Source organism: Anolis carolinensis, chromosome 2 (assembly GCF_035594765.1).
Source record: "Anolis carolinensis isolate JA03-04 chromosome 2, rAnoCar3.1.pri, whole genome shotgun sequence".
Lineage (NCBI taxonomy): Eukaryota > Metazoa > Chordata > Lepidosauria > Squamata > Dactyloidae > Anolis > Anolis carolinensis.
In genome coordinates this window covers 182,872,071-182,900,056 of record NC_085842.1, presented here as the reverse complement: position 1 = coordinate 182,900,056, position 27,986 = coordinate 182,872,071, and the positions used below count along the sequence as shown (strand labels likewise).

Genomic DNA, 27,986 nt, shown 5'->3' with positions numbered 1-27,986 from the left:
CCACACATAATATGTATTGTTTAAAGTCCTGCTTTATTGAAGTGTCTGGTTGACCATGGCAAAGGCACCTTGTGCCCACCACCATCTCAGCTCCACAGCCATTTACATTCATTTGAAGAACAAGAGACCAGGATACCAAAATAGCAATTCCTCTTTAGACTGACTCTCAACTGCCAGTAAAAAAAAGAATAAAATGAAAAGCATAGATCCAGAGACAAACACCACTGTGCAAAACCTGTGTTCACACACATACAGGTACACAGGGCTTGTGCGTAGCCTGCATAAAAAATATCAAGAAAATTTTGTGTCCAAATTTTGAGAAAAGTTGGATTTTGTAAGCCAGGTGAACTGAGCAAGTTTGCATAACTGGTCAGACTTTGCATAACATTGTGACTGTTTTGCATAATATATTCTGGTTTTACTAATCTTGGGAGGATCAGAGTGGGAACTAGGCAAGGGAGCCTCCCCACACAGGAGGCATCAACTGGGATTACTTTAGCAAGCATTGCTCACAGGCACAGGTTTCAGTAGCCCCAAGGGCCAGAAGGTTGCTTATAAGGAAGAACAAGAAAAGGAAAAAGATGCAGAATTTTTAGGAAGCAGAATCCTGCAGACAATGTCATTCTGTCCCCACTTTTTTGTAGAATCATAGCACAGATGCAGCCCAACAAATTCACAGTAAACAGCAAGAGCAAGAGCAACAGCCTCGATTGGAAAATGGACATACTACAAACACACTGTTTTCTGACCACACTCACATACAGGCAGTGGTTAATTTACAGCACAATCCTATACAGAAACAAGTACCACTGAGTTCAGTGGGATTGATTCCTAGGTAAGCATTTATGGTATTAAAACAAAAATTCATAAATGCCAAGACTCTAGCTGTTGTGTAAGTCTTGAACCTGAAACTGCACAGGCAGTTTCAAATCCAAGGGGGCAGCTGGTGGCGAGGAAGGAAACATCCAGTTGGCATTTATTAATTTTTCTGCACATGCTCAGAGATGCCAACTTCTTTGATATGATTTCACCGAGTCCTGGTCCCAAAATTTAATTCAAACCCAAAAATTGTGGAAATAAGCCCAGGAAGCAAATTAAGTCTCGGCATGCTGTTGCTGGGCAAATGCCGCCTAGTACACACAAATGCTGCTGACTGCTCACATGCAGCGGCATTAAGGCACACACAAATATACACACATACAAGTGCCAGAATTTGCACAAAGCACACACACACACACAGAGCTGCTCCAACATGATCCTACATCCCATGCAGTAACATCATGCCATCCCTTATGCTGTGAATTCCTGGTATGAGCCTATCCCAAAGCTTCAAACTAGATACACATTTTTCCATTTGCTCCCTACACCCCAATAGCTTCAGAAGCAGCCAGAGGTGCTGCTTTGAGGATGAGGAGTTGTGAGGTGACAGATGAGGTACATTTATGACACAATTTGACCTGGATTAATTGCAGAGCTTCCAATGTGTTCTGGCAGGAGGAACTTCTAGAACCAGAGTTCCAAGACGGAAGAGGAAAGGGTGGAAATTCTCCATCCTCTTCAACAGTTTCAGTTAATCGTCAGACTTAACAGAGGATCCTTAAGGCAATTTTAGAGTCTCGGGTGATGCAAAATAATCTGGGACATCCTTTCAGCTTCTGCAGTTCAACCAAGGCCCTAGAAATGACAGTGAGAGAGGCAGCTGGTGGCTCTCCACTTTGGAGATACAGGATCCCAACTGGATACGGCTACCGTTGGAGGCATTTTTGTTCACTCCAGAGTAGATCTGGTTCTCCCTGGATTCTGATATCCTAGGCAGGTAGAATCCTTCTGAGAAAGCTACAGATCTCCAGTTTAATTTCAGAATTATAGCTGTGGAGTCACAAGGTGAGGAAGGATTCTAGATACGATGGAGATCATTAGCAACCAGCAGGTGCCAGCCCTGATGTGCCCCATGGAACAGGGGGCAAAAGGGACCGTGTTTGACATGCGGTATGTCTACCACAAAACACTCCAGACACAGCTCTGTACAGGACTCCTGTGGACGAGGAGGTGACTATGACAAAGTAGGGCAGGAGTCTTTCTTTGGTTATTGGTGTGGCCCTGTCCGCATAGCTGTAAGATTGGTAGGGACACAGCATCACTGTTGCTGCCCAAGAGAACAGAGGAAAGCAGCAAAAACCTGCTCTCAAAGTGGCAGTAGGTTTCAAAAGAGGCAGTCCCCGTCTCTCATTCTCTCTCTGGCATGAGGTAATTCTGTTGGTGCCAAAGGGCTCTGCCGCCAGGGCAGGGAGAACCAAAGAGCAGAAGAGGACAAGAAGCAAAGCCAGCACGCATATTGTGCCCCCTCCTGCCCGCTACGTGGGGTCCAGCTCAAAGACACTGTCATCGGTGGGCGAGGTGAAGAAGCAGGTCTGGCTGGAGGTGGGGCGGCTACTGCGGTTGAGCCCCAGGGACTTCTCGAAGTCCAGCAGCTGCCCCATGAAGTTGAAGTTGGGTGAGATGTTGGACTTCTTCCTCTTCACCAGGTCATAGGCATCGTTGAGGGAGAGGTTGAGCTTCTGCATGAGGTAGGCGACGGTGACGGTGACAGAGCGACTGATCCCCGCCAAGCAGTGCACCAGAATGCCACAGTTCCGAGACAGGGCTTCATCTGTGGACAAAGAGAGAATACAACATGGAAGGAGGGTAGAAACAAATTACACAGTAGAGATGTGTGCAGCATTTGTCCCGTTTGTTTCATTCGTGTTTCCGTTTTGTATTGTCCATTCGGATGGCATGAAATGGAAAGATCCCCAACGAAACAAAAACTGACTCGAAACAAAAGGCATGCGGGAGCCTTTCAGATTGATCAGCTGTAGGCCCTGCAAGGTCTGGGTTTGTAGGCCCAAAGCTCCCGGGCCTACAAGTGCAGGCTTTGGGCCTATGCACCCAGGCCTCGCAGGGCCTACAGCCGATTGCCGAGTAAGGAGCGATCCTTACTTGGCAATCGGCTGTAAGCCCTGCGGGGCCCGGCTAGGCATGGCCCAAAGCCTGCACCCAGGCTTGGCAGGGTGCGTAGGCCCAAAGCCTGCACCCGTAGGCCTGGGCGCCCAGGCCTATGGGTGCACGCTTTGGGCCTATACGCACAGACCTGGCGGAAAGGTTGGGGACCGAAAGGGGGTCAGTGGTGCAGAGCGCAGCCAGCCAAGGTGCGGATCCTCCACCACCTTTCTGCCTGTTTCTGGAGGTTCCATCGGGACGGAACCCGATGGGGTGTGTGTGTGGCTGGATTTTCCTGTGCCTTCACCCACCCTTTGCCCAGTTCTTTACTGGGTGTTTGAGCGACGCTAGCCGATCCTGTGGGCTTGGTCGGCGCCTCCCCCCTCCTCCAAAAAAACAAAACAAAACAAAACCAGAATAAATGTCTCCTGATTTCGGGAGGTCAGCTGAAAGCCAGGACATGAAAGGTACGTCCCGAATTCACATGACTATTACACAGAATGTACTATGGACTAAGGCATGTATAGGCTTGGGATACTGAAGACTAGAGAATGAAGGCACTCTGGGGTCTGAATTACTTTTCTACTGATAAGGGGTGGGATATAATAATAATAATAATAATAATAATAATAATAATAATAATAATAATAATAACAACCACCAACGAAACCACTGATCATATCCTCAGCTGCTGTAAGAAAATTGCACAGTCAGACTACAAACAGAGGCACAACCATGTGGCCCAAATGATTCATTGGAACCTATGCCTCAAGTACCACCTCCCAGCAGTAAAGAACTGGTGAGATCACAAACCTGCAAAAGTATTGGAGAATGAACACACAAAGATACTGTGGGACTTCTGAATCCAGACTGACAAAGTTCTGAAACACAACACACCAGACATCACAGTTGTGGAAAAGAAAAAGGGTTGGATCAGTGATGTCGCCATCCCAGGTGACAGTCGCACTGACAAAAAACAGGAAAAACTCAGCCGCTATCAGGACCTCAAGATTGAACTTCAAAGACTCTGGCAGAAACCAGTGCAGGTGGTCCCGGTGGTGATCAGCACATTGGATGCTGTGCCAAAAGATCTCAGCCGGCATTTGGAAACAATAGACATTGACAAAATCACGATCTGCCAACTGCAAAAGGCCACCCTACTGGGATCTGCACGCACCATCCGAAAATACATCACACAGTCCTAGACACTTGGGAAGTGTTCGACTTGTGATTTTGTGATACGAAATCCAGCATATCTATCTTGTTTGGTGTGCCATAATAAAATAATAATAATACTTATTCTGCCCTATCTCTCTGAGGGAACTCAAGACAGATTCCAGCAAACACAGATACAAGGCAAACATTCGGTGCCTAGAAACAACAAATACAAATAAAGGTAAAGGTTTCCCCTTCTGGCTTTGAGGAGTGGTGCTCATCTCTGGCTCTGTGGGGTGGTGCTCATCTCCATTTCTAAGCCAAAGAGCCTGCGTTGTCTGTAGACACCTCCTAGTTCATGTGGCCAACATGAGTGCATGGAGCACTGTTTACCTTCCCGCCGAGGTGGCACCTATTGCTCTACTCACATTTGCATGTTTTTGAATTGCTAGGTTGGCAGAAACTGGGACTAACAATGGGAGCTCACCCCGTTTCACGGATTTAAACTACCAACCTTCTGGTCAGAAAATTTAGCAGCTCAGCAGTTTAATCCGTTGCACCCCTGGTACCAGATCCTGTCTGATTATGGATGCTATGTAGGGACAGACCTGGTTACCTCTTGGATGCAAACATTTTCAGAGGATGAAATTAATCAGATCTACATTAGGTGACAAGTGACCTGGAAGACACATACTATATATACACACATATATCACCATGTCCATGCAACACAAATATATCAGTCACATAACCTATATAGAGTTCTGATTTTCTTTGTGCAAAATGTGGGTTGCCTTACTTTGTGGCACACACAGTCCTGTTTAGAAGACCACTGTTGCTCTCCAGATGTATGTAGACTACACTTCCTATAAGACCAACAAAATGAAGAGCACCATAGCTGTCCACCCCTGCTTTACAGAGACTCCAATTCTATTAGGTAGAAGCTGAATTGCTAATCTTTTGTAAAAGAGAATGCGATATGCTTAGATTTGTTTAAACCTGATCAAAAGCTGATATTTGATGCTGCATTTCCAAACAATAAAGGGAAAGCCTGGGCCTGCAGGCACTGGGACTATATGTACAAAAAAACTCCTATGAAATGGTGCCAAAGAAACGCAAAAACATCAGATCAGAAGATGATGTACTGTTGGCTCCTTCTGGGTTTGAGTTCCAGTTACCAAACTTAACTTATAAAGAGTCTGGATATTGGGGGAGGGGGGCAAAGGAAACAAGCAAGAAACAGAAAGGCACAACAAAAAGAGGCTGAAGGGGAAAAAATCCTAGTAAATATGTTCTGGGTTTTAAAGGCACATTGGACCCTCCCTTCAAACTAGCTTCAGCATTTTGGTCAGCTCCATGACAGTTTGTCCTAAAACTCAAGGCAAACTCACTGATATACAGGTGGTCTTTCAGTGACCAGGATGGTCAACAGACTACAGAAATGCATCAGATAAATAAAATATACAGAATTATAGCTGGGTTGCAGTGCTGCAGGCAAATTACTAAATGGCACAGGGACCACCATTTCCAGACAAGTGGAAGTCTAGGAGGGAGAGTAGGATATCAAATGTGCATTGTGTTCAGAAGAGTCGGGAGTCAGAAGGGCAAAGCTGTACATGCGACGCGATGGCGTCCTACCTCTGTGCCTTGTGTGGACCGCTGACCCACAGAACCAGATGAAGAAGGGTTTCCTTTGTGAACATTTCATCAGTCAAGCAAAGCTGAGACCTTTAGATTAATTATCCGCCTACACACATTCCTACTGAAAGTCTATTTATAACATGGCAAGGAGAGAAAAGAGGGGGGAGTGAGATGGGAAAATGCTTCTTGTAAGATGTTGTCTATTAGCTAATTTGTTAAAACACTTATGTAAAAATAGCACAGAGTTCAGCTTTTTTAATCCGCTGATTAAATTGTAAAAAACATTTGAAAAAATCATTTATCTTGCCAATCTGTTAACTAATTATTGTAGACCTACTTGTTAACTAAATGTTGTAGACCTGCATGGTCCTCCAAGGACACAGTAAAAAAGTAGTTGCAAGATGAAGAAAAAAACCAGAGATCAACAATTAATTGATCTCTCCAAGTCCCTTCTTGGAGGGACAAGCAATGCAAGGCCTTGGGATTGACCAAGTTAAGTCAGATATGTTATATCTGCTCCTTTGTGGAGTTGACAAGTTTCAGCAATTCATTGCAGGAACTCTGCAATAAAAACCCATACATGCACTAAACTATAGGCAACATCTAGCAGCCTAAGCTAGTACAGCCAATTGTGATGGAAGACTGGGAGAAGCAGTTCAAAAATACAGTAGAGTCTTGCTTATCCAACATAAATGGGCTGGCAGAATTTTGGATAAATGAAAATGTTGGATAATGAGGAGAGATTATGAAAAAGCTTATTAAATGTCAAATTATGTTATGATTTTACAAATTAAGCACCAAAATATGTTTTACAACAAGTCTCCCACTTGTTTGGGAGTGTGGCAGCACTTGTGTTGTTGGGTATGTTGGCCTGCTGCTGCGCATTGCTGCCTAGAGAAACAGCTGTGGATCCGAGTGGGAGGCAGACTGCGTTGGATAATACAGAAGGTTGGATAAGCGAAGGTTAGATAAGTGAGACTGTACTGTATCCAGAAGCTTGCCAGTAGGAAATCTCAAAATCTTAATCAAATGTAGTTTTGTCCCTGCGACTATGCAATGGACATTCCTCATCAAAAAGAAAAAAAGAAAACCAGAAATGATGTCATGTTGTACCAGTGTGATCTCTTTGGGGCACATGTGGGTGAAATATAGCCACTGCCCACCCTGCATATGCCCAATCCTTTTTTCAGTGATCCCACTGCTACTTAAATATGTGTTTACAGCCTATTTAGGGAAGAAAACCGTTGTATGAAGTCTTGTATGTTGTCAGACTCCAGTTCTCATCAGCCCCAGTTATGCTGATCACTGGTGAGAGAAGATGGCAATAGTAAGGAAGAACTGTAGTGATCAAGTAATCACTGTAGTGATGGAGGGTCACTAACATTTCACATAAGGGTAATTTTGATTAATAATGAGTTTGATAACTGAAGTTTCTCAGCAATCTTCTTTTCAGCATTTATGGCACAAAAATTGTCCTTCTAGCCATTTTTAGTTGCTACTCATCACCGGCACCACTGGGGTTAGTGTCTCCTACTGCAGTAACACATGGTGTCTTTCCCATGGGACCTCTTCTCATAACTGTTTATAAATACCATAAAATTGACAAAATCAGTGACCCGCAAAACAACACTGTATGCTTGCAAAGTGTGCATGCAAAACCACACAATGTAACTGGGTAATAAAAACAGTGCTCAGCGCGGTGAATGTATATGAGAGGGTTCAGAAAGTAATTTTTATTTCGTGTCAGGAGCAACTTGAGTCGCTCCTGGAGTGAAAGAATTGGCCGTCTGCAAGGATATTGCCCAGGGGACGCCCAGATGTTTTGATGTTTTTACCATCCTTGTGGGAGGCTTCTCTCATGTCCCCGCATGGAGCTGGAGCTGATAGAGGGAGCTCATCCGCGCTCTCCCCAGGTGGGATTCGAACCTGGTAGCCTTCAGGTCAGCAACCCAACCTTCAAGTCACAAGGCTTTAAACCACTACTGCCCCGGGGGCTCCACATAAATGTGGTGGAAAGCAAGGGGAACAGAAGACAAAAAGCTGACTAAAAATAACAATAATAAAAGTAATAAATAATAAAATAAATAATAATAATAAATAGTAAGTAATAAATAATAAAAAATAATAAAAGTAAATTAGCACATGACTTTAACTTCATAGGGATTCAGAACACATGCACTATGCACTGAATTCCTACAAGGTTAAAATTACATTTTAATGTGCAGGTATAGTACTATAGTTCCATTTAAAAAGACTACATTTATATTGAAACACCGCACCAACATTTTATTGGCAGTTGTTTTGTTGTCATCCCCTCTGATGGTGTCATCTGCTGCGATCCACCCCCCTGGTGACATTGCTACAGCCACTTCACCTCACTCACCAATGAATTCGATGGCCTCAGGGAAAAACTGGGAGAGATTCTGACTCCAGTGGTCCGAGATGGGGATCTGCTTGTAATGGAAGTCACCATTCTTCTCAAAGAGGTTGGGCAAGTTGGGCGTAACATTAAGGATGTAGCGGATACCAAGCTTGGCCAAGGTGTCCAGGTTGGCCGAATCACGGGCACTGCCCAGGTACAGGTTGGGTAGAATCTGCACAGGAAAGGATGGGGGGCTGGCCCCTTCCGACTCCATGCCGCTGCTAAGAGGCTCCGACTCGGCATCCGAGCAATCCGAGCTAAGGCTCAAACCTCCCAGGCCAACCACCGGGGCAGCGGGGAGCACAGGTGAGCTGCTAGCGATGGCGGCATCCAGGTTGGTCTCACAAAGATGTGGACACTCAGCTTGAAATTTATGGAAGCCTCCTGCAGGAAAGACAAAACCCAGAATGAGTTGCACTGCTGTTGTGTGATCTTGATACTAGATGTTGTCCCATGTGGTCACAGATTTCCTCTCTTTTCCCACTCTCCAAACATTAAATAATCTTCCAGTACTATTTCACACACCATGGACAGTTATGTTTATTCATAGTTGTTGGTGTTGTTGTACTGAAATAATTATTGTTAGATGGGCTAAATAGAGGATTATTCTTTTAAAGAGGGAAGCAATAAAAACCCTGGTGTTCGAGGAATATGCTAACCAATGAGCACATTGTGGAGCTGTTTGTCTTTTACAAAATCTCTTGTTACTCTGTTCAAGAAGACGTAGTTAAGAGCAAATGTGATAAGCTTCCTGTGCCTACAGATCCTTTGGCAAACTAAAATATTCAACTAGTTATGCAGAAGTCCCCTGCCCACACCTCATTTGCAGAGGCTTAGGGACAGGGTCCATACGAAAATGAGAAAATCACTACATACACTTTTTTTATCTGACAAAAGAATTCTCTAGGCATTTCTTGGTACTTCAGCATGCTTTTATGGTCCATTTCCTCCAGAATTGTTCTGGAGGACCTGCAAATTAATTGAGAGAATATCTCTTTTGGGTGAACATGGAGAAAGTTTGTTTTCTGTTGATCCAGAGATAAAGACATGGAGCAATGGATTAACACTACAGGAAAAGAGATTCTACCTAAACATTAATAACAGTGTCCTGAAAGCAAGAACTGCTTGACAGTGGAATACATTGCCTCAGAGTGTGGTATGGTGGAGGTTTTGAAACAGAAGCTGGTTGGTCATCTGTTGGGAAGGTTTTGATTGTGCAATCATTCATGGCAGAAGGGGTTGGACTGGATGGCATTTGCCATCTCTTCCAGCTACAAGCCTCTGCAGAATCTTTTCACTCTCTTTAACACAATGATTCTCAACCCGGGGGTCGGGACCCCTGGGAGGGGGTCGTGAGAGGGTATCAGAAGGGTCACTAAAGACCATGAGAAAACACATATTTCTGATGGTCTTAGGAAACACATATTTCTGATGGTCTTAGGAAACACATATTTCTGATGGCCTTCTCCCTTTGGCAGAGAAGGCTGAAGATCTGTCTGCCTGTGCCAAGTCCATCATTGTTTGAGTCCACAGTGCTCTCTGGATGTAGATGAACTGCAACTTCAAAACTCAAGGTCAATGCCCACCAAACCCTTCCATTATTTTCTGTTGGTCATGGGGGTTCTGAGTGGGAAGTTTGGCCCAATTCTATTGTTGGTGGGGATCAGAATGCTCTTTGATTGTACGTGAACTATAAATCCCAGCAACTACAACTCCCAAATGACAAAGTCAACTCCCCCCCCCAACCTCACCAGTATTCTAATTTGGGTGTATTGGATATTTGTGCCAAATTTGGTCCTGTGAATGAAAATACATCCTACATATCAGACATTTACTCTATGATTCGTAACAGTAGCACAATTGCAGTCATGAAGAAGCAACAAAAATAATTTTATGGTTGGGGGTCATCACAATATGAAGAACTGTATTAAGGGGTCACGGTATTGGGAAGGTTAAGAACTACTGCTTTAACATAAAATGGACCTAGAAAGGAAAACAAAGCTGGTCTGTACTGCAGAAACCCTCCTCCAAGTTCCCTGGAAATCTACATGGCAGCTCATCATAGATTACATAACATTATGTCACACACAGCTCCTGTGCTTTGGGGTTTTTAAACTTTTTTAAAGCGAGTGCCTTTGTCTTCAGTATATGGTGAAAGATGCAATGAAACAGCAAACTGCAGCAGCAGGTAGGTCTGACCTTCTGGATGTTATTTGTACTGAACTTCTTATTAGGCTATGCCATGCAGCCAGCCCAATGTATGTCAGCATGATGAGAACCTAGAGCCATAAAGAGAGACATTCTGGTAATTGCCTGCCACAACCTAAACAGTTTCTGCCAACTGCTGGGAAATATTGTTGAAAATTACAGCCATGCCTCTACGTTAGTGGGGTAAGCATTGTGGATCTGATTATTCATAGACTGAAAAAAAAATCTCTCTCGACATTGCTAGGTCTTCCAGTATGATTTTATGGAAGATGTTGACCACAGAATTGCATTGGAGGATCTAGTATTGCCAGGAAGAGCCACCTCTCTAGGCATATCTAGGTCCTCCAATGCAAATCCATGGTCAATTTGCAGCAGAGGTTGACCACAGAATTGCATTAAAGGATCTGGATATGTATTGAAAAGTGTTCTCTGGGGTTTAAAAAATGGTCTATATTAGCATTTTCCCACTTTAATGGGGGTCCTGTGCCTCAGAAAAAGGGAGAACGTACAGTATACACTTCCGGATACAATTATTTTCATTTATGTTTTTTATAATTGTTTTTCATTATGTTTTTATAATTGTTTTTCATTATGTTTTTATAACTGAAATTTCAATGATTTGCTTTTAACTGTAAATTTTATAATTATTGTGTTTGACATCTAATGGTTGCTGGTTGTGAGCCCGCCCTGAGCATCCCCCCCCCCCCCGGTGGGGCGAGAAGGACGGGTTATAAATGTGCAAAATAAATAATAAAGAAAGAATAAATACAACAATTAATGAATAGAGCTACTGAAAGTATTATCCTTATTTTCTCAGAATTATGGTCAGTTGAGGGATATTTCCTACCCCACTAGGAATTAAAAGGGCAGGAGAGAAGGCCACAAATACTGAACATCCCATCCTGTACTTTTTCTTTTGATGCCTCTCTTTCTTGCCTGTTTTCACAAGCAAGAGACAGATTTTTTCTTGTTCCATTACAGGAGGATAATAGAGAAAGAAACTGGAGGGGAAATGGCACAAAAGCATTATACATTTGGCAAAGATCAACATCTTCATTGAGAAAATGGCAATGCTCATGCTGATCTTTCTAACAACTAGGGGTACTGGTCTATTTCAACACATCAGCAGTTCCCAACCTTTGCTTTCACCAAACTACAAATCCCAGGATTCCAATAATAATAAAACTTTATAGACTGCCCTCTCTCCCCAGGGGACTCAGGGTGGTTTACATACAAAAAGCAAACATGCAATGCCTTAATCCAATTCAAAACACATCAAAATAATACAAAACATCAATAAACTTATAACAAAAGAGAAGAATTAACAAGTGTTAAAGTAGCCAGGTGGTGGAGGGCATGGAGTGGAGGCAGCAAGCTGTTGTTCAGGTGTTAAAGGCTCCTCACAGCAAGCCGCCTTTCAAGTGTGTTAGAGTAGCCAGACAGTGTTAAAGACTCCTCCAAAGCACCAAGTCATGACAGTAAAAGCAGTGTCAAACTGCATTTTTTCTAAAAGGTAAATGCACCTTTAGTGTAAGGTATTTCCACATGTTCTTTAGCAGGTTTTAGCCAGCTTGGCATGTATGTATGTATGTATGTACAGTAGAGTCTCACTTATCCAACACTCGCTTAGCCAATGTTCTGGATTATCCAACGCATTTTTGTAGTCAATGTTTTCAATACATCATGATATTTTGGTGCTAAATTCGTAAATACAGTAATTACTACATAACATTACTGCTCATTGAACTACTTTTCTGTCAAATTTGTTGTATAACACGATGTTTTGGTGCTTAATTTGTAAAATCATAACCTAATTTGATGTTTAATAGGCTTTTCCTTAATGCCTCCTTATTATCCAACATATTTGCTTATCCAACATTCTGCCGGCCCGTTTATGTTGGATAAGTGAGACTCTACTGTATATAATGAGATGTCTTGGAGAGGGACTAAAGTCTAAATGTGAAATTAATGTATGTTTACATACGCACCTTATACACTCAGCCTGAAATTTTATTCCATTCTTTACAAGAATTTGTGCATGAAACAAAATTTGTGTACACTGATCCATCAGAAGGCAAAGACGTCACTATCTCCACAACCATGCGGGCAATTTCAGATTTTGAAGTAGTCTGGATTTCAGAAATATGAATAGGGTAATATCCTATATGATTATACAAATGCCATATAAAGAAAAAGAGAGAGAGAAAGAGAGGAGACATGATAGCCATGTATAAATATGTGAGGGGAAATCATAGGGAGGAGGGAGCCAGCTAGTTTTCTGTTGCCCTGCAGACTAGGACACGGAATAATGGCTTCAAACTACAGGAAAGGAGATTCCACCTGAACATCAGGAAGAACTTCCTCACTGTGAGGGCTGTTCGGCAGTGGAACTCTCTCCCCCGGGCCGTGGTGGAGGCTCCTTCTTTGGAGGCTTTTAAGCAGAGGCTGGATAGCCATATGTCAGGGGTGCTTTGAATGAGATTTCCTGCTTCTTAGCAGGGGATTGGACTAGATGGCCCATGAGGTCTCTTCCAACTCTACTATTCTATATTCTATGAAAAGGCTCCAATGTTGACTAGAAGTTCAATTCATCAGGAGATGTCCATTACTTTCTCTTGATATCTGCTAAGAATTCCTTAAAGATGAGCTTGGCTTAACAGAAAAAGGAAGAGAAAACTTGTAGCTTCAAGAATTGTGAAGGAAACTAGGACTTTGTCCAAAGCAGCACTATGTTTTCCTAATCAGATGCACAGATTTAGGCTTATCTCACCAGCCTCTCCCATAATCCATTGATACAAATACTTTCTGGCTCACCATACCAGGGGATAAATCACAGGAAGACACCACCCAGGACAACAGAGGTGGGGACTTAATGTGTATTTATAACAAGGGTGGAGACATTTCAATCTTCTAGATTTTTGCAAACTTCAGATCACAGAAGTTCAAGCCATCGTGGTCAACATAAAGCATCATGGGAGGTGAAGTTCAAAGCTTCTAGAGGCGTATGGGTCTTCTACCTCTGCATCATAGTAAGAAATAGAAAAATGTGGATGTGATTGGTGGCACAGAATGAATCCTATGATCACCATTAGAGCTGCCAACTCTGTATGTGAAAGGGATCTAGACATTATGAGTCAATAATGTGATGTGGCAGTTAAAAAAGACAATGTGATTTGAGGCCGCCTAAAAAGTATAGTCTAGATTGAGAGAAGTCATAGCTCCACTCTATTCTGCTTTCAGCAGACCTCCTGGAATACTGTGTCGGTTCTGAGTCCCACAATTCAAGAAGGATATGGACAAGATGGAACATGTGCAGAAGAGGGTGACCAAAATGATCAAAGGTTTGGAAGCCAAAGCCTGTGAGGGAGGTGGGTCTGGTGAGCTATATTTAAATATTTGGAAGGATGTCACAATGAGGAAGGTTTATTACTTATATACTGTAAAAAATATAAAGTTACGACTTGTCTCTATCATAAATAAATGTCAGTATTCATATAAATTTCAAATGGGAGACATCACTCTCTTCTAAATAAACACAATAGTCCAATATATTGACAGAATATGTCTGATGATTTAAAAAGTCACTAAGAGTTATATTGGAAGACCATTTGTTGTATTCCTTGTTTCCTACTTGGTCACCGTATAGAAGCATTCTCTGACATTACCACAATCTCGTATAAAACAAATGGTCCTCCAAGATACCTATAAATAACTTTTTAAATCATCAGACATATTCTGTCAATATATTGGACTATTATGTTTATTTAGAAGAGATGAATGTCTCCCATTTGAAATTTATATGAATACTGACATTTATTTACGATAGAGACAAGTTGTACCTTTATATTGTTTATATAAATAATAAACCTGTCACACGATAACACATTTGATGTTTCAAAAACAATAGCATAATATTTCATGCATCTCAGTTATAGATAATCTGTGTTCCAAATATAAATACACTGAGGAAGGGACAAGCTTATTCTCTGCTGCTGTGGAGACTAGGACATCGAGAATTGAATTCAAGCTGCAAGGAAAGAGCTTCCACCTGAATATCGGGAAGAATTTCCTGATGGTAAGAGCTGCTGGAAAGTGGACAATGTTGCCTTGGCATATGTTGGAGTTTCTTTCTTTGGAGGTTTTGAAACAGAGACTGTCAGGAGTGCTTTGACTGTGGCATAATGAGGTTGGACCGAATTGTCCTTGTGGTCTCTTACAGTCTATATTTTTATGAGGTAAGACATGGCAAATTGGTCTCTATGATTCTAAGGAACTCCGCAATTCTAAGAAAAACAAACCATCGTGTACTTCTGCTTTTCAGCAAGAACATATTGTATCAAATTGCCAGACGAAGCCTTTTAAAAAAAGCCACAAAGGATCTAAAATCAGTACGTACTAGTGTCTGCAGAGCAAAGCACAATCACAACACCCCATTGAAAAGCTGGCAACCCCACCAAACACTGGATCCTGTCCCTTGGCCCAAATAACTGGGAGAGATCAGGGAGGAAGCATGGTAAGCTTGGGTAGGCGCCAAAGAGTTTCCCAGGGCAGATCTAGGTTGAGTTGCCAACTTAGCTTCATTCTTTGGCAGGGCTACTCCTTCACCTTGTAAGAGCTGGGTAGCAAGCAGCAGGTGAAGTTTTCGATAGTATGCAGGTGTAGTAAGGGCGGGGGGGGGGGGTTCTCCATTACAATCCGCCCAACACACTTCGGTCTTCTGTGGGGTGTCTGCTCCAACCAGCCAGAATCATAGAATCATAGATCCATCCAGCCTCTGCTTAAAAGCCTCCAAAGAAGAACTCGACTGGAAACCACCACCCTTTTCATCGACTGCTCCAAGGCTGTGGAACGACCTGCTGGTAGAACTCCGACAGCTAAATCAGCTGTCAGAATTTAAGACCCAAGTTTACAGCTGTCACAATTTAAGACACAGAATTTAAGACCTGTCTTTTCTGGCAGGCCTACCCAGACAGTCTTTAAACATAAACATGAATTTTAATGCATGTCCTTTGTTTAATCTGTTTTGTCTGTTTTAATATGTATTTCATAGAGATACGTTTTGGTATGTAACTTTTATGGAGGCACGTTTCAGTGTGTGTGTTTGTAGTGTTTTTGCAGTGTTTGTGTATTTTAATTGTTTTGTAACCCACCTCGAGCCATGAAGAGAGGTGGATAAGAAATTAAATTATTATTACTGTTATTATTATCATCAGGTAGATTTTGGTGCAGGTTGAGCATATGTTATCCATAATGTTAAAATACCCCTATATTGTCCACATGAGTGGCTGAGAGTAACTTTTATTTTTTGATGGTTCAATAGGTACAGGTGTTTTATATTTTGCTTATGAAACTACCTTCAGGTTCTGTATATAAGAAACATTAATTAATTTTGTGTATAAATTGGGTTCCGTCCCCAAGACATCTCATTATGCGCAGTATATGCAAATATGTTCCTTGTCCCAAATTGCTCAACATATACCTAAAAATGAATCAAAACAGCAGAAAAAAGAATACATGTTGCTAGGCTGAGCCTCCCATCATTCTTAGCCATATTGTCTAGGGCTGCTAGAAAAGGCATCCAATGACAGACCAATGACAGGCATCCAGACCTACTCTAATTCTGTCCTAAATACCACAACCACCTTCCCATTGGACTGCCACTGGTGGTGTCCCTCCAGTTCTTCTTTCTTCTAGGCTCCTTCTACATCGCCATGCTTTGAACGAGATTATATGGCAGTGTAGACTCATATAATCTAGTTCAAGGCACATAATGTGGATTATCTGCTTTGATAAGGGGCCCTGGGCCTCTGGGAGGTGGGGTTTGTGGGGACAAAAGCTCAGTGGCAGCAAATGTTCTTTGCACACTAGACGTTACCTGTGATCTCCACATAGGAGATTTTAATAAGTATTCAGGCAAATCCTCTTGCCCCAGTACTGTACTTAGAGAGTTGTGTGATGGTTCTAGCCAGAGACTCAATCTTAACAGTTGATTCTACATCTAGAGATGCATCCATACTGTAGAATTACTGCAGATTGACACCGTTTTAACTTCTGTGCCTCAATAATAATAATAACAACAACAATTTAGTTTGGTGAGGTGATGGCACTCTTTGGCTGAGAAGACTAAGGACCTCATAAAGGTATTGCTCCCAATATTCCATAACATTGAGTCCCTTTGGGGAAGAGAGGGTGGGTTAGAAATTTATTATTGTTATTTTATTATGAAATCCAGCATGTCTATCTTGTTTGCTGTGTCATAATAAAATAACAATAATAAATTTCTAACCCACCCTCTCTTCCCCAGAGGGACTCAATGTTATGGAATATGAGGTCCTTAGTCTTCTCAGCCAAAGAGTGCCACCACCTCACCAAACTATAAATCCCAGAATTTCATAATATTGAGCCATGGCACTTAAAGTGCTATGGAACAGTATTAATTCTACAGAGTAGATGAAGTCTTCTCTTGGCCTAGCACACTCCATATATTTAGGACTACTATTCCATTATGCATAGCAAGCATAGGCTGAAATGATGGAATGTGAAATCCAACATAGTAAGAAAGATGTCCCAATGGGGTTCTGGCCTGCATAAATAGGGGTATAGCATCTAGATCCAGGGAAGTCATGCTACCCCTCTATTCTGCCTTGGTCGGATCACACCTGGAATACTGTGTCCAATTCTGTGCACATCAATTGAAGGGATATGTTGACAAGCTGGAAAGCGTCCAGAGGAGGGCAACTAAAATGATCAAAGGTCTGGAGAACAAGCCCTATGAGGAGCGGCTTAAAGAACTGGGCATGTTTAGCCTGCAGAAGAGAAGGCTGAGAGGAGACATGATAGCCATGTACAAATACGTGAAGGGAAGTCATAGGGAGGAGGGAGCAAGCTTGTTTTCTGCTGCCCTGCAGACTAGGACGCGGAACAATGGCTTCAAACTACAGGAAAGGAGATTCCACCTAAACATCAGGAAGAACTTCTTGACTGTGAGAGCTGTTCGGCAGTGGAACTCTCTGCCCCGGGCTGTGGTGGAGGGTCCTTCTTTGGAGGCTTTTAAGCAGAGGCTGGATGGCCATCTGTCGGGGGTATTTGAACGCGATTTCCTGCTACTTGGCCCATGGGGTCTCTTCCAACTCTGCTATTCTATGATTCTATGACTGCTGGCTAGTGTTGTCAAGAAAAGATATATAAGACTGCCTGTCCCTGTATTTGCTTCTGACACCATCAATCAGTTGGCTAGGGCTCCAGGCCACAAGAAGCACCTCCCACTTTTCTCAATAAGGAGAGTTATTTCCTTTCCTCCGGCTCTGTTCAAAACTGTGTCTTTTTTCGTACTGATTTACTAGGGAACTGTTGGTTTTGTTTGATCGTGTGAATGCAGTATTGTGGCATTCTGGTCTTCTCCCCACACTTTCCTTCTAGCATGGGGGTGAGCGAACGTGTGATCTTTTGGATGTACTGCAGCTCTCATGACTTCTCACGCTCTACTATGCTGATTAGGACCAATGGGAATTGCAGTTCGACAACACCCGTAAGGCCACACAGTCCCTATTCCTGCTTCAGTAAGACTTGATGCTTCCCTTCCATCACAATCACTACCCCTTGCAAGCAGTGGTAAAGATGCCGGGGATATGCCATGCAAGGCTAACAAAAAGCAGAAATAGTGTGTACCTTAAGACACCCTTTCTAATTGTATTTATGTACCATCTTTTGTTGGGGTTGTTGCATGCCTTGAAGTCAGTTTTGACTTTTGGCGAACCTAAGGTGAACCTATCCCAAGACTTTGCTGACAAGATTTGTTCAGATGAGATTTGCCCTTGCTTTCATCTGAGGCTGAGACGGTGTGGCATGTCCAAGATCACCCAGTGCTATTTCATGGCTAAGAAAAGATTTGGCCACTGCTCTCTAGTGATATAACCCAATGCTCAAACCTACACCACCCTTGCTCTTATTATGAGGTTAATTAAAGGGGCATCAAGATGTGACAATCTGTTACATTTCTCTAATTAAAGGGCCTTTATTTTCTTTGTTTAAACTACATGTGGAACGTGACCTTTTTTCATTTGGAGCACACAATACATGTGCAAACATTTGGGAGTATCAAATCTTTTCTTCAGACAAGTTCATATGTCTAGAGATTTCACAAGTTTATACATGTTTGTTGTTATTATGTGCAGGTCCTAATAAAGCTATTTTTTTCTAAAACAGAGGTTTAGGTATGCTCCTAGAATCCTTAGGGGAAAACCCTTCATTACAACTCCCATCAGCCTCAGCTAGCAGATCCAATGAGGAGTGTTGCAGAGAGTTGCCCATTATCCAACTTTGTATTATAGCTTTACCCATTTGTTCTTAGGGCATAATGCAGACATCACAATATCCACATCATGTCAGGGGCTTTTCCCTCTCCCCCCACCACTCTCTGCCTTTTGTACCATCCTACCTGATGAAAAGAACTGGGGATCTTAGCTTACAAACATTTTAAAATATAACACAGTCTTTAGCTGATAGTTATACTATACTGATTTGCTGCCCAACCGTTTGGTTTTCTCTTGTGGAGTTTTTCAGCTACCTTAGGAGAGCTGCTTTTGTAAAACCAAAAGGTCGGACATACATTTGTCATGGACTAGAATGGTTTGTTTAGATTATGGATAGGCAAAGTACAGTCCTCTAAGGCATTGGTTCTCAACCCGGGGGTCTCCAGATGTTTTGGGCCTTCAACTTCCAGAAATTCTAACAGCTGGTAAACTGGCTGGGTGTTGCAGTTCAGGAACAACTCGAGGGCCACACAATCTGCAACCCTGGTTTAAATCAAGACAAAAATTATTTTCCTTCTAACACTGAACTGAAAAGAAAGAAGCCATGAACTTCACTGGGTGATCCTGACAGATCTTTTTCTTTCACAGCCAGATCTACCTCATAGGTTTGTTGCTTTGAGGATAAAATGGAGGAGAGCAATATATACTTCCTCAAACTCCCTGGAGAAAATACAGTAAACACACTTAGGTAATTAAAATTTCAACAGTACTATGGACCCCTCTACATTCCAATCGGGCAGACAGGCTGTTGGTTTCACCTTCTCCCTGACATGAAAGGTGGTTTCCATGTCAGTGGGGTAGTAAATTCATTCTGGGTGTTACGTCTGAAGGAACTATATATAAAATTCTGAATATTTTTGAGGATAGGTTTCAGCACCTTGGATAGCCCATTTAAAGTTTGGACTAAATGCAAAAGCAATTTAATGGAAACACTTGCTGCCTCCGAAATAGAGTAAGAAACCCCCCACGCATGCATAAAGGCACACTTCCTTCTCCCACAAGCACTACCATCACCTGTACACTTACCCTGGAGGTAGTAAGCCGAGCAACCTTCCTCCCGCAGCTTCTGCAGCAATGTCACCAGCACCGAGTCTTCATCGTCCTCATGGCCTCCATGTTGGGGCAGATGAAGTGTTCCCTCATCATACAGTAGGACAGGGTTGTCCCGGAGGCCCTGCGGTGGTGCAGGCAACAAGGACCGGACAGAAAGGTTCCCCTTGCGGAGGCGCCGGAGCAACAACCCAGGGAGGGCCACGCTCAGGGCCCGTTCCACATGGGACGAGTCATACAGCTCCCGGCTGCGGCAATCGAGGATGTGGAGACATGGGGAAGGGGAGGCCAGCTCGGCCCTCAGCCATGAGGCGGATTTGCTCAAGTCTTCCATGTAGCTACTAGCCACGGGGCTGACGGGCTAGAAAAGTTCACGCTGGTTCTGGCCACAGTGCAAACCGCTGCCAGAATTCTCCCAGGTCCAATAGCATACGACACTCTGTTTAGGGACAGAGGAAAGGTCAGTGTAATTTCCCCCCTGGAGAGTATGAGATTGTCATCGAGCTCTGGATTTAAAGTGCCCGGTGATCTTAGCCCCTGAGAAAATGCCTACCACCTCATGTTGCCATAGCCAAAAGTCTATCCATCTCCATCACAGAGAAATTATATTTGCTAGTAAGTTACGAAGGAAGCACCATGAGGCATGACTCTGTGAACAGAATCATCCTTTAGTTTCTTTCTCTATGGCTTTTGAAAACCAGAAGTGGGAGCATGAACTGGCAGATGGATTCTGGGAGGAAGGAAGGTCAAAGGTCTGGAGGAGGAAAAAGGGCCTTGAGGAGGGCTCTCCTGTTGTGGTTTGTTCTCTGAGCAGTGCAACTTCCTAGAAACTCGGCTTAGGATCCTGGCTTGCCTGACATTCTTTGTGTCTATTCTTTAGCGGTGCATCCAGGCAAAGAAATGCCTGGTCATTGGAGGGGTAGCCAGACAACCTTCCTCTGGGTAAAGCTAACCAGATTAATCTCACTTAAAAAAAACTTTGTCCCATCAAGGCTCTCGGGGGGGCAGCAAGCTGAGGAGAGACATCTTTTGTGGACCAGTCCAAAGAAACATCTTCTTCGATCGGCTCAGCAGCAGTCTATCCAACACCACAGGAAAGGACACACTGGGGCAGAACCCAGAGGGAAGTGGCTTCGTGGGCCGCCGGCATCCAGATAAGCCCTAAGAGGAGAAGAATAAAAAAGGAGCAAGCAAGAGAGGTTTGCTCCTGGTTCCTCAGGGCTCCAGAAAAGCTGTGCTGGTGAGCGTGGCTTTGTAATCCATCATGGGATGGACCTGCAATGGGTAAGCAAAGGAGAGAAATGAGCCTAGGGAAGGGGCGGGGGGAGAAGGGAGAGAGAGATCCAGCAGCAGGGGTGAGGGAAACACGGGAAGTGCGTGTTCTCTTCCTGGCACCTTGCTGTCCCCCCAGCATCCTGGCCAGATGCTGACGAGAGACTTCCTGGCAACTGGAGGGAAGACGGCAGCTACTGCCAAGAGCCGGATGACAACACACAGGCTGAATGGAACAGGGCAGGAACTCGTACAGAAGAAAGAAAGAAAAGGGGGGAGGGGAAATGGGTGGGAACTTGCCAATCTGTCACCTCTTTGACCTTGGAAACCTTTGAGTCTGTGGTTATTTGGAAAGTGACACTCTGAACTTGCTCAGAGCTCTCCGTACAACCACAGAGTGCTTTGTGTGCAGTAAGTCCCAGGTCCAATCCCCAGCGTTTCCAGGACAGTTGGGAAAAAACAGAGATGCAAACATCTAAGGAGATGCTACTACACAGACAAGGAAGGGAATACTGCCAAACTCTATTTCACTGCACCTCCCATTACATTTCATCATCAGTGGGACCTGCAGACCAGGAACAACAGAAGGGCTATGTAATTCCCACAAGGGAACTAGATGAGCCAGTGGTCTCACACAAATGATCTGTTGGAGAAGCATTCAAGCATTGGTGTTCCTGACTTTATCAATAGGGGGCACACAAGGCCAAGTCACTTGTAGCAAACTGGAACTGCATGTTTATTATATGCATCCATCATATTCAAAGCCAGAGCCCCCGGTGGCCTAGGGGATAAAAGCCTTGTAACTTGAAGGTTGGGTTGCTGACCTGAAGGCTGCCAGGTTTGAATCCCACCCGGGGAGAGCGTGGATGAGCTCCCTCTATCAGCTCCAGCTCCATGCGGGGACATGAGAGAAGCCTCCCACAAGGATGGTAAAACATCAAAACATCCGGGCGTCCCCTGGGCAACGTCCGTGCAGACGGCCAATTCTCTCACTCCAGAAGCAACTCAGGTTGCTCCTGACACGAAAAAAAAATTCAAAGCCACCCCCTCCCAATTCACTCCGAGGCTCCTTCTCCTTTATCTTTACATCAGACTTAGAACATAGGTCAAGGCTTCGTAGTCTAGGGTCCCTTCCACTCAGCTAAATAAAATCTTAAATTATATGCTTTGAACTGGAATATATGGTAACGTGGACTCAGAAACCCAGTTCAAAGCAGATATTGTGGGATTTTCAGCCTTGATATTCTGGGTTACATGGCTGTGTGGAAGGGTCCAAGGTTTCTTGGAGAGGTTGCTAGGGGTACAGCAAGGGATTTTAGAGCTGTGGACATACTTATTTTTGATAAGGGCTTCCTCTGAATAAAAAAGCTGGGTTGAAGTGATCAACAGTGATTGGCACAAGGACACCTCATGAGCTTCATAACAATGTACAGTAGAGTCTCACTTATCCAACATAAACAGTCCGGCAGAACATTGGATAAACAAAAATGTTGAATAATAAGGAGAGATTAAGGAAAAGCTATTAAACATCAAATTATGTTGTGATTTTACAATTTAAGCACCAAAACATCATGCTTTACAACAAATGGATAGAAAAAGCAGTTCAGTACACGATAACGTTATGTAATCATTACTGTATTTATGAATTTAGCACCAAAAACTCGCAATTTATTGAAAAATTGACTACAAAAACATTGACTACTAAAAGGCAAACTACCTTGGATAATACAGAACCTTGGATAAGCGAGACTCTACTGTATATCAATCCAGCTCTAGCTCAAGACTTGAACTCTGTCCAACACTAATTCCCTTTAATTCCTCTTCCCTCTTGACTGTGAATTGAGGCCTAGATTCCTCTATCGTTGCTCTCTGTATCCATGGAGTCAACCAACCACAGCTTTAAAAGATTCCAAACAAAATCCGCCCCCCCCCCCCAAAAGTAAGCCATGATGTTGCCATTTTATATAAGGGACACCATTTGACTGTAACATTGTAAATAACATGGCTTGAGCATCTACATTTTGGTGGGATTAGAGATGTGTGATCCGCCTGCGGTGTTTCAAGATGGATGGAAAGGTAAACAGAGCCTATGTTTTAAAGGTCCCAGATCACTGTCAAAGCTTTAAGAGACAGAAAGCACAAAAGGCCAAAGGTGCCTTCCATGTCCACCTTACTGTGCGGCAACAGAGGTATCTTAAGGGCCACGATATACATATATATCAATACACTGCACTATTGTGCAGTGCACTGTGTTGATATATATAGAAGGTAAAGGTTTTCCCCTGACATTGAGTCTAGTTGTGTCGGACTCTGGGGGTTGGTGCTCATTTCCATTTCTAAGCTGAAGGGCCGGCGTTGACTGTAGACGCCTCCAAGGTCATATGGCCGGCATGACTGCATGGAGTGCCACTACCTTCGTGTCGGAGCGGTACCTATTAATCTACTCACATTTGCGTGGTTTCGAACTGCTGGGTTGGCAGAAGCTGGGGCTAACAGTGGGAGCTCACTGATCCCGCTCCCCAAATTCAACCTGCCAACCTTTTGGTCAGCAAATTCAGCAGCTCAGCAGTTTAATCCGATGCACCACTAAGGGCTCATAAAGTAAAGGTTTTCCCCTGATGTTAAGTCTAGTTGTGTCGGACTCTGGGGGTTGGTGCTCATCTCCATTTCTAAGCTGAAGAGCTAGCATTGTCTGTAGACACCTCCAAGGTCATGTGGCTGGCATGACTGCATGGAGCGCCGTTACCTTCCCGCCAGAGCAGTACCTATTGATCTACTCACATTTGCATGTTTTCAAACTGCTGGGTTGGCAGACACTGGGGCTAACAGCGCGAGCTCACCCTGCTCTCTGGATTTGAACCGCCATCATTTTGGTCAGCAAGTTCAGCAGCTCAGCGGTTTAATCCACTGCGCCACCAGGGGCCCTATATATATATATATACACACATACACATATATATACATATACACACACACACACAGAGTAGAGTCTCACTTATCCAACACTCACTTATCCAACGTTCTGGATTATCCAATGCATTTTTGTAGTCAATGTTTTCAATACATCATGATATTTTGGTGCTAAATTCGTAAATACAGTAATTACTACATAGCATTACTGTGTATTGAACTAATTTTTCTGTCAAATTTGTTCTATAAAATGATGTTTTGGTGCTTAATTTGTAAAATCATAACCTAATTTGATGTTTAATAGGCTTTTCCTTAATCCCTCCTTATTATCCAACACATTTGCTTATCCAACGTTCTGCTGGCCCATTTATGTTGGATAAGTGAGACACACACACACACACACACATATATTGCACGGGCCCTGTGGCTGAAAGAGACAAAGATCTTGGCAAGGAAATACGTAAGGGAATACTAGTACACCCAGGAGAGTAACTAGCGCAAAGAAATGTCTAATGTGTTTCATCAAAGGCAGCAATGGAGTTCAATAAAGCTGATGCTAAAAATGGTGTTTTCTCTCGGTCAGTTTCCAAGACACTACAGGGCTACCTTATGTCTTTTTATACTGAAACAGACCGATAGGGATGCTACCTTGCAAGGTGATTGCTCCTCCCTAAGGCCCCCTTTAAGGCCCTTGGTGGTGGCGCAGTGTGTTAAAGCGCTGAGCTTCTGAACTTGCAGACCGAAAGGTCCCAGGTTCAAATCCCGGGAGCAGAATGAGTGACCGCTGTCCGCTCCAACTCCTGCCAACCTAGCAGTTCGAAAACATGCCAATGTGAGTAGATCAATAAGTACCGCTCCGGCGGGAAGGTAACGGCGCTCCATGCAGTCATGCCGGCCACATGACCTTGGAGGTGTCTACAGACAATGCCGGCTTTTCGGCTTAGAAATGGAGATGAGCACCAACCTCCAGAGTCAGACACGACTGGACTTAACGTCAGGGAAAACCTTTACCTTTTAAGGCCCCCTTTACTCTGCCATACAAAATCCACTTTATCTGCATTGAGCTGGATTATATGCCAGTGTAGACTCATATAATCCAGTTCCAAGCAGATAATCTGGACTATCTGGTTTGATCACCTGGATCATATGGCAGTGTGGAAGGGGCTTATGTTGGGGGCCGGTATCATATCATCTACCATGTCCTCTGAGCGTAACTCTGTGGCAGTGGTTCTCAACCCGGGGTCCCCAGATGTTTTTGGCCTTCAATTCCCAGAAATCCTAACAGCTGGTAAGGTAAAAGGTAAACGTTAAGTCCAGTCATGTCTGACTCTGGGGGTTGGTGCTCATCTCCGTTTCTAAGCCGAAGAGCCGGCGTTGTCCATAGACACCTCCAAGGTCATGTGGCCGGCATGACTGCATGGAGCACCCTTACCTTCCCGCCAGAGCAGTACCTATTGATCTACTCACATTTGCATGTTTTCGAACTGCTAGGTTGGCAAGAGCTGGGGCTAACAGCGGGCGCTCAAGCCGCTCCCGGGATTTGAACCTGGGACCTTTCGGTCTGCAAGTTCAGCAGCTCAACGCTTTAGCGCACTTCGTCACCGGGGCTCCAGATAACAGCTGGTAAACTGGCTGGGATTTCTGGTAGTTGCAGGCCAAAACACCTGGGGATCCCAGGTTGAGAACCACTGCTCTTGGCATTCTCAGGCTAGGAGCCATTCATTTCAATAGAGTTTGCTATTGCCTGCATTTTCTGTCTGGATCCATGAAAGCAATGCAATGCGTTATGATCCTCAATCTCTAAAGCAGGGAACACTACAACCACCTCGTCGATAGATTACCCTAAAACAGGCCTTTCCAACCTTGAGTCTAGCAGACGCTTTGGATTTCAGCTCCCAGGGTTCCACGCTGTTGGGGCTTCTGGGAATGGGAGTCCCAAACACAGGAGGTGAAGACAAGGCGTTCCTTCAGAGCTGTGGGGGAAGGCACTCCGCTTATGCTCAGGGGTCCCCTTGGCGTTGAAATAACCCCCCCCCCCCCGGAGGAGGAGGCCCGGATGAGGAGCGGATCTCTTACCCTGCCGCTCCGGCGACGGTTCCGGTGCCATGCTTCCATCCCGGCTCCGATCTGCAGTCCTCTGCAGCAGCGCTTCGGGAAAAGGCCAGCCAGGGAAGGGAGGGAGGGAGGAGAGGCAGCGCGCCCTTCCTGCAGCAGCAACAACAGCACCGACTTGGCCTTGCGATGAAGGCAATGAGAAGCGGCGGGAAGGGGATGTTTTGATGTTATTTCACTGAAGATCCCCACGGGAAGAGAGAAGGGATGGCATGCCTCCCTGCACCCATGTTTCCCGCGCTCTCGCTCCGCCAACACGTCCGCCTCCGCCGCCGTCTCGGGGGCCACTGGCATGCTCCACGTGGTGGCTGTGTACAGCCCCGGGGAGGCCACGCCCACCGGCTTCCTGATTGGCCCCCAGGAGCCTGCTCGGGAGGAGGCGGGGCGAAGGAGACAGCAGGGCGAGTGCGCCTGCGTGGGAAGGAATACCGAGGTGCTCCTTCTACACTTGGTCCTCCATAGTCACAAGTGGCTGAGGACACCCTGGAAAAATGCCCAGGCCTCTTCTACATCTTCTCTCTATATAAAAGAGTGATGGCATCAGGGCAGCGGACAAAACAACAAAACTACAGGCCCCCCAACCACGAAATTTGACAACACAACCCATCATCCACGGCTCTAGGTTGATACAACAAAAAGAAAAGAAAAATAAAGTCCTAATGGCAGGGAGAGGAAAAATAGTTTTTATCCAATTGCTGCCAGTTTGAAGGTTAAGTTCCACCCACTTGGTCTCCTAGCAACCTACTCAGCCCAGGGGACAGGCACAGTTAGGCCTCACTTAGGCCTCTTCCATAGATTATCAGATTTTAACTGGATTATATGGCAGTGTAGACTCAAGGCCCTTCCACACAGCTATATAACCCATTTAGAATCTTATATTATTTATTTATTTATTTATTTATTTATTTACAGTATTTATATTCCGCCCTTCTCACCCCGAAGGGGACTCAGGGCATTATACATTATATAATGTACACACATAATGTACTCACATTATACACACATAGGGCAAACATTCAATGCCCATAAACACATCAAACAGAGACCGAGACAGACAGACACAGAGGCAATTTAACCTTCTCCTGTGGGGATGTTCGATTCTGGCCACAGGGGGGAGCAGCTGCTTCATCATCCACTCTGACGGCACTTCCTCATTCCAGGTCATAAATTAGTTAACCTTGCCTCCCCACTTTTTAAATAAGTGGTATCTTATTTCCTACTTGATAGATGCAACTATCTTTCGGGTTGCTAGGTCAGCAACGAGCAGGGGCTATTTTAAATTTTTAATTTACGGGTGCTCACCCCGCCACGGGCTGGCCTCGAACTCATGACCTCATGGTCAGAGTGATTTATTGCAGCTGCTCAACAGCCTGCGCCACAGCCTGGCCCCTGCTTTGAACTGGATTATCTTGACTCCACACTGCCATATAATCCACTTCAGTGTGCATTTTATCCAGCTGTATAGAAGGAGCCTCATATACTCCAATTCTAAGCAGATAATACAACATTATCAATATACAGTAGAGTCTCACTTATCCAACATAAACAGGCCGGCAGAACGTTGAATAAGTGAATATGTTGGATAATAAGAAGGGATTCAGGAAAAGCCGATTAAACATCAAATTAGGTCATCATTATACAAATTAAGCACCAAAACATCATGTTATACAACAAATTTGACAGAAAAAAGTAGTTCCATGCGCAGTAATGCTATGTAGTAATTACAGTAGAGTCTCACTTATCCAACATTCTGGATTATCCAACGCATTTTTGTAGTCAATGTTTTCAATACATCGTGGTATTTTGGTGCTAAATTCATAAATACAGTAATTACTACATAGCATTACTGCCAGCCCGTTTATGTTGGATAAGTGAGACTCTACTGTAATCTGGATTTTGGAGCCCCCGGTGGCGTAGCAGATTAA

At 44.0% G+C, this 27,986-nt stretch overlaps 1 protein-coding gene across 3 annotated transcripts; it reads right to left on the bottom strand.

Annotated features, from left to right (window-relative positions):
• Window positions 1-14: 14 nt before the first annotated feature.
• dusp9 (dual specificity phosphatase 9) lies at window positions 15-26,336 on the bottom strand. Of its 3 annotated transcripts, none has more exons than XM_008103876.2 (4): window positions 26,026-26,336; window positions 19,744-21,042; window positions 8,159-8,581; window positions 15-2,650 (listed from the first exon to the last, which is right to left on the bottom strand). In XM_008103876.2, the coding sequence occupies exons 2-4, from the start codon at window positions 20,099-20,101 to the stop codon at window positions 2,355-2,357; spliced, it is 1,077 nt and encodes a 358-aa protein (XP_008102083.1). In that variant the 5' UTR covers window positions 20,102-21,042; window positions 26,026-26,336; the 3' UTR covers window positions 15-2,354. The 3 variants fall into 3 exon arrangements, with proteins under 3 accessions (XP_008102083.1, XP_003216911.1, XP_016846671.1); XM_003216863.3 differs by lacking the exon at window positions 26,026-26,336 and adding an exon at window positions 25,812-25,986; XM_016991182.2 differs by lacking the exon at window positions 26,026-26,336 and having other exon boundaries at window positions 19,744-21,808.
• Window positions 26,337-27,986: the final 1,650 nt, after the last annotated feature.

Excerpts from the sequence above, each read along its gene's own strand:
- dusp9 (XM_008103876.2), bottom strand. The coding sequence starts at position 20,101 with ATGGAAGACTTGAGCAAATCCGCCTCATGGCTGAGGGCCGAGCTGGCC. Across the intron at positions 8,582-19,743 it reads CTCGGCTTACTACCTCCAGG|GAGGCTTCCATAAATTTCAA; the intron begins GTAAGTGTACAG and ends TCTTTCCTGCAG. Across the intron at positions 2,651-8,158 it reads TGAGGCCATCGAATTCATTG|ATGAAGCCCTGTCTCGGAAC; the intron begins GTGAGTGAGGTG and ends CTTTGTCCACAG.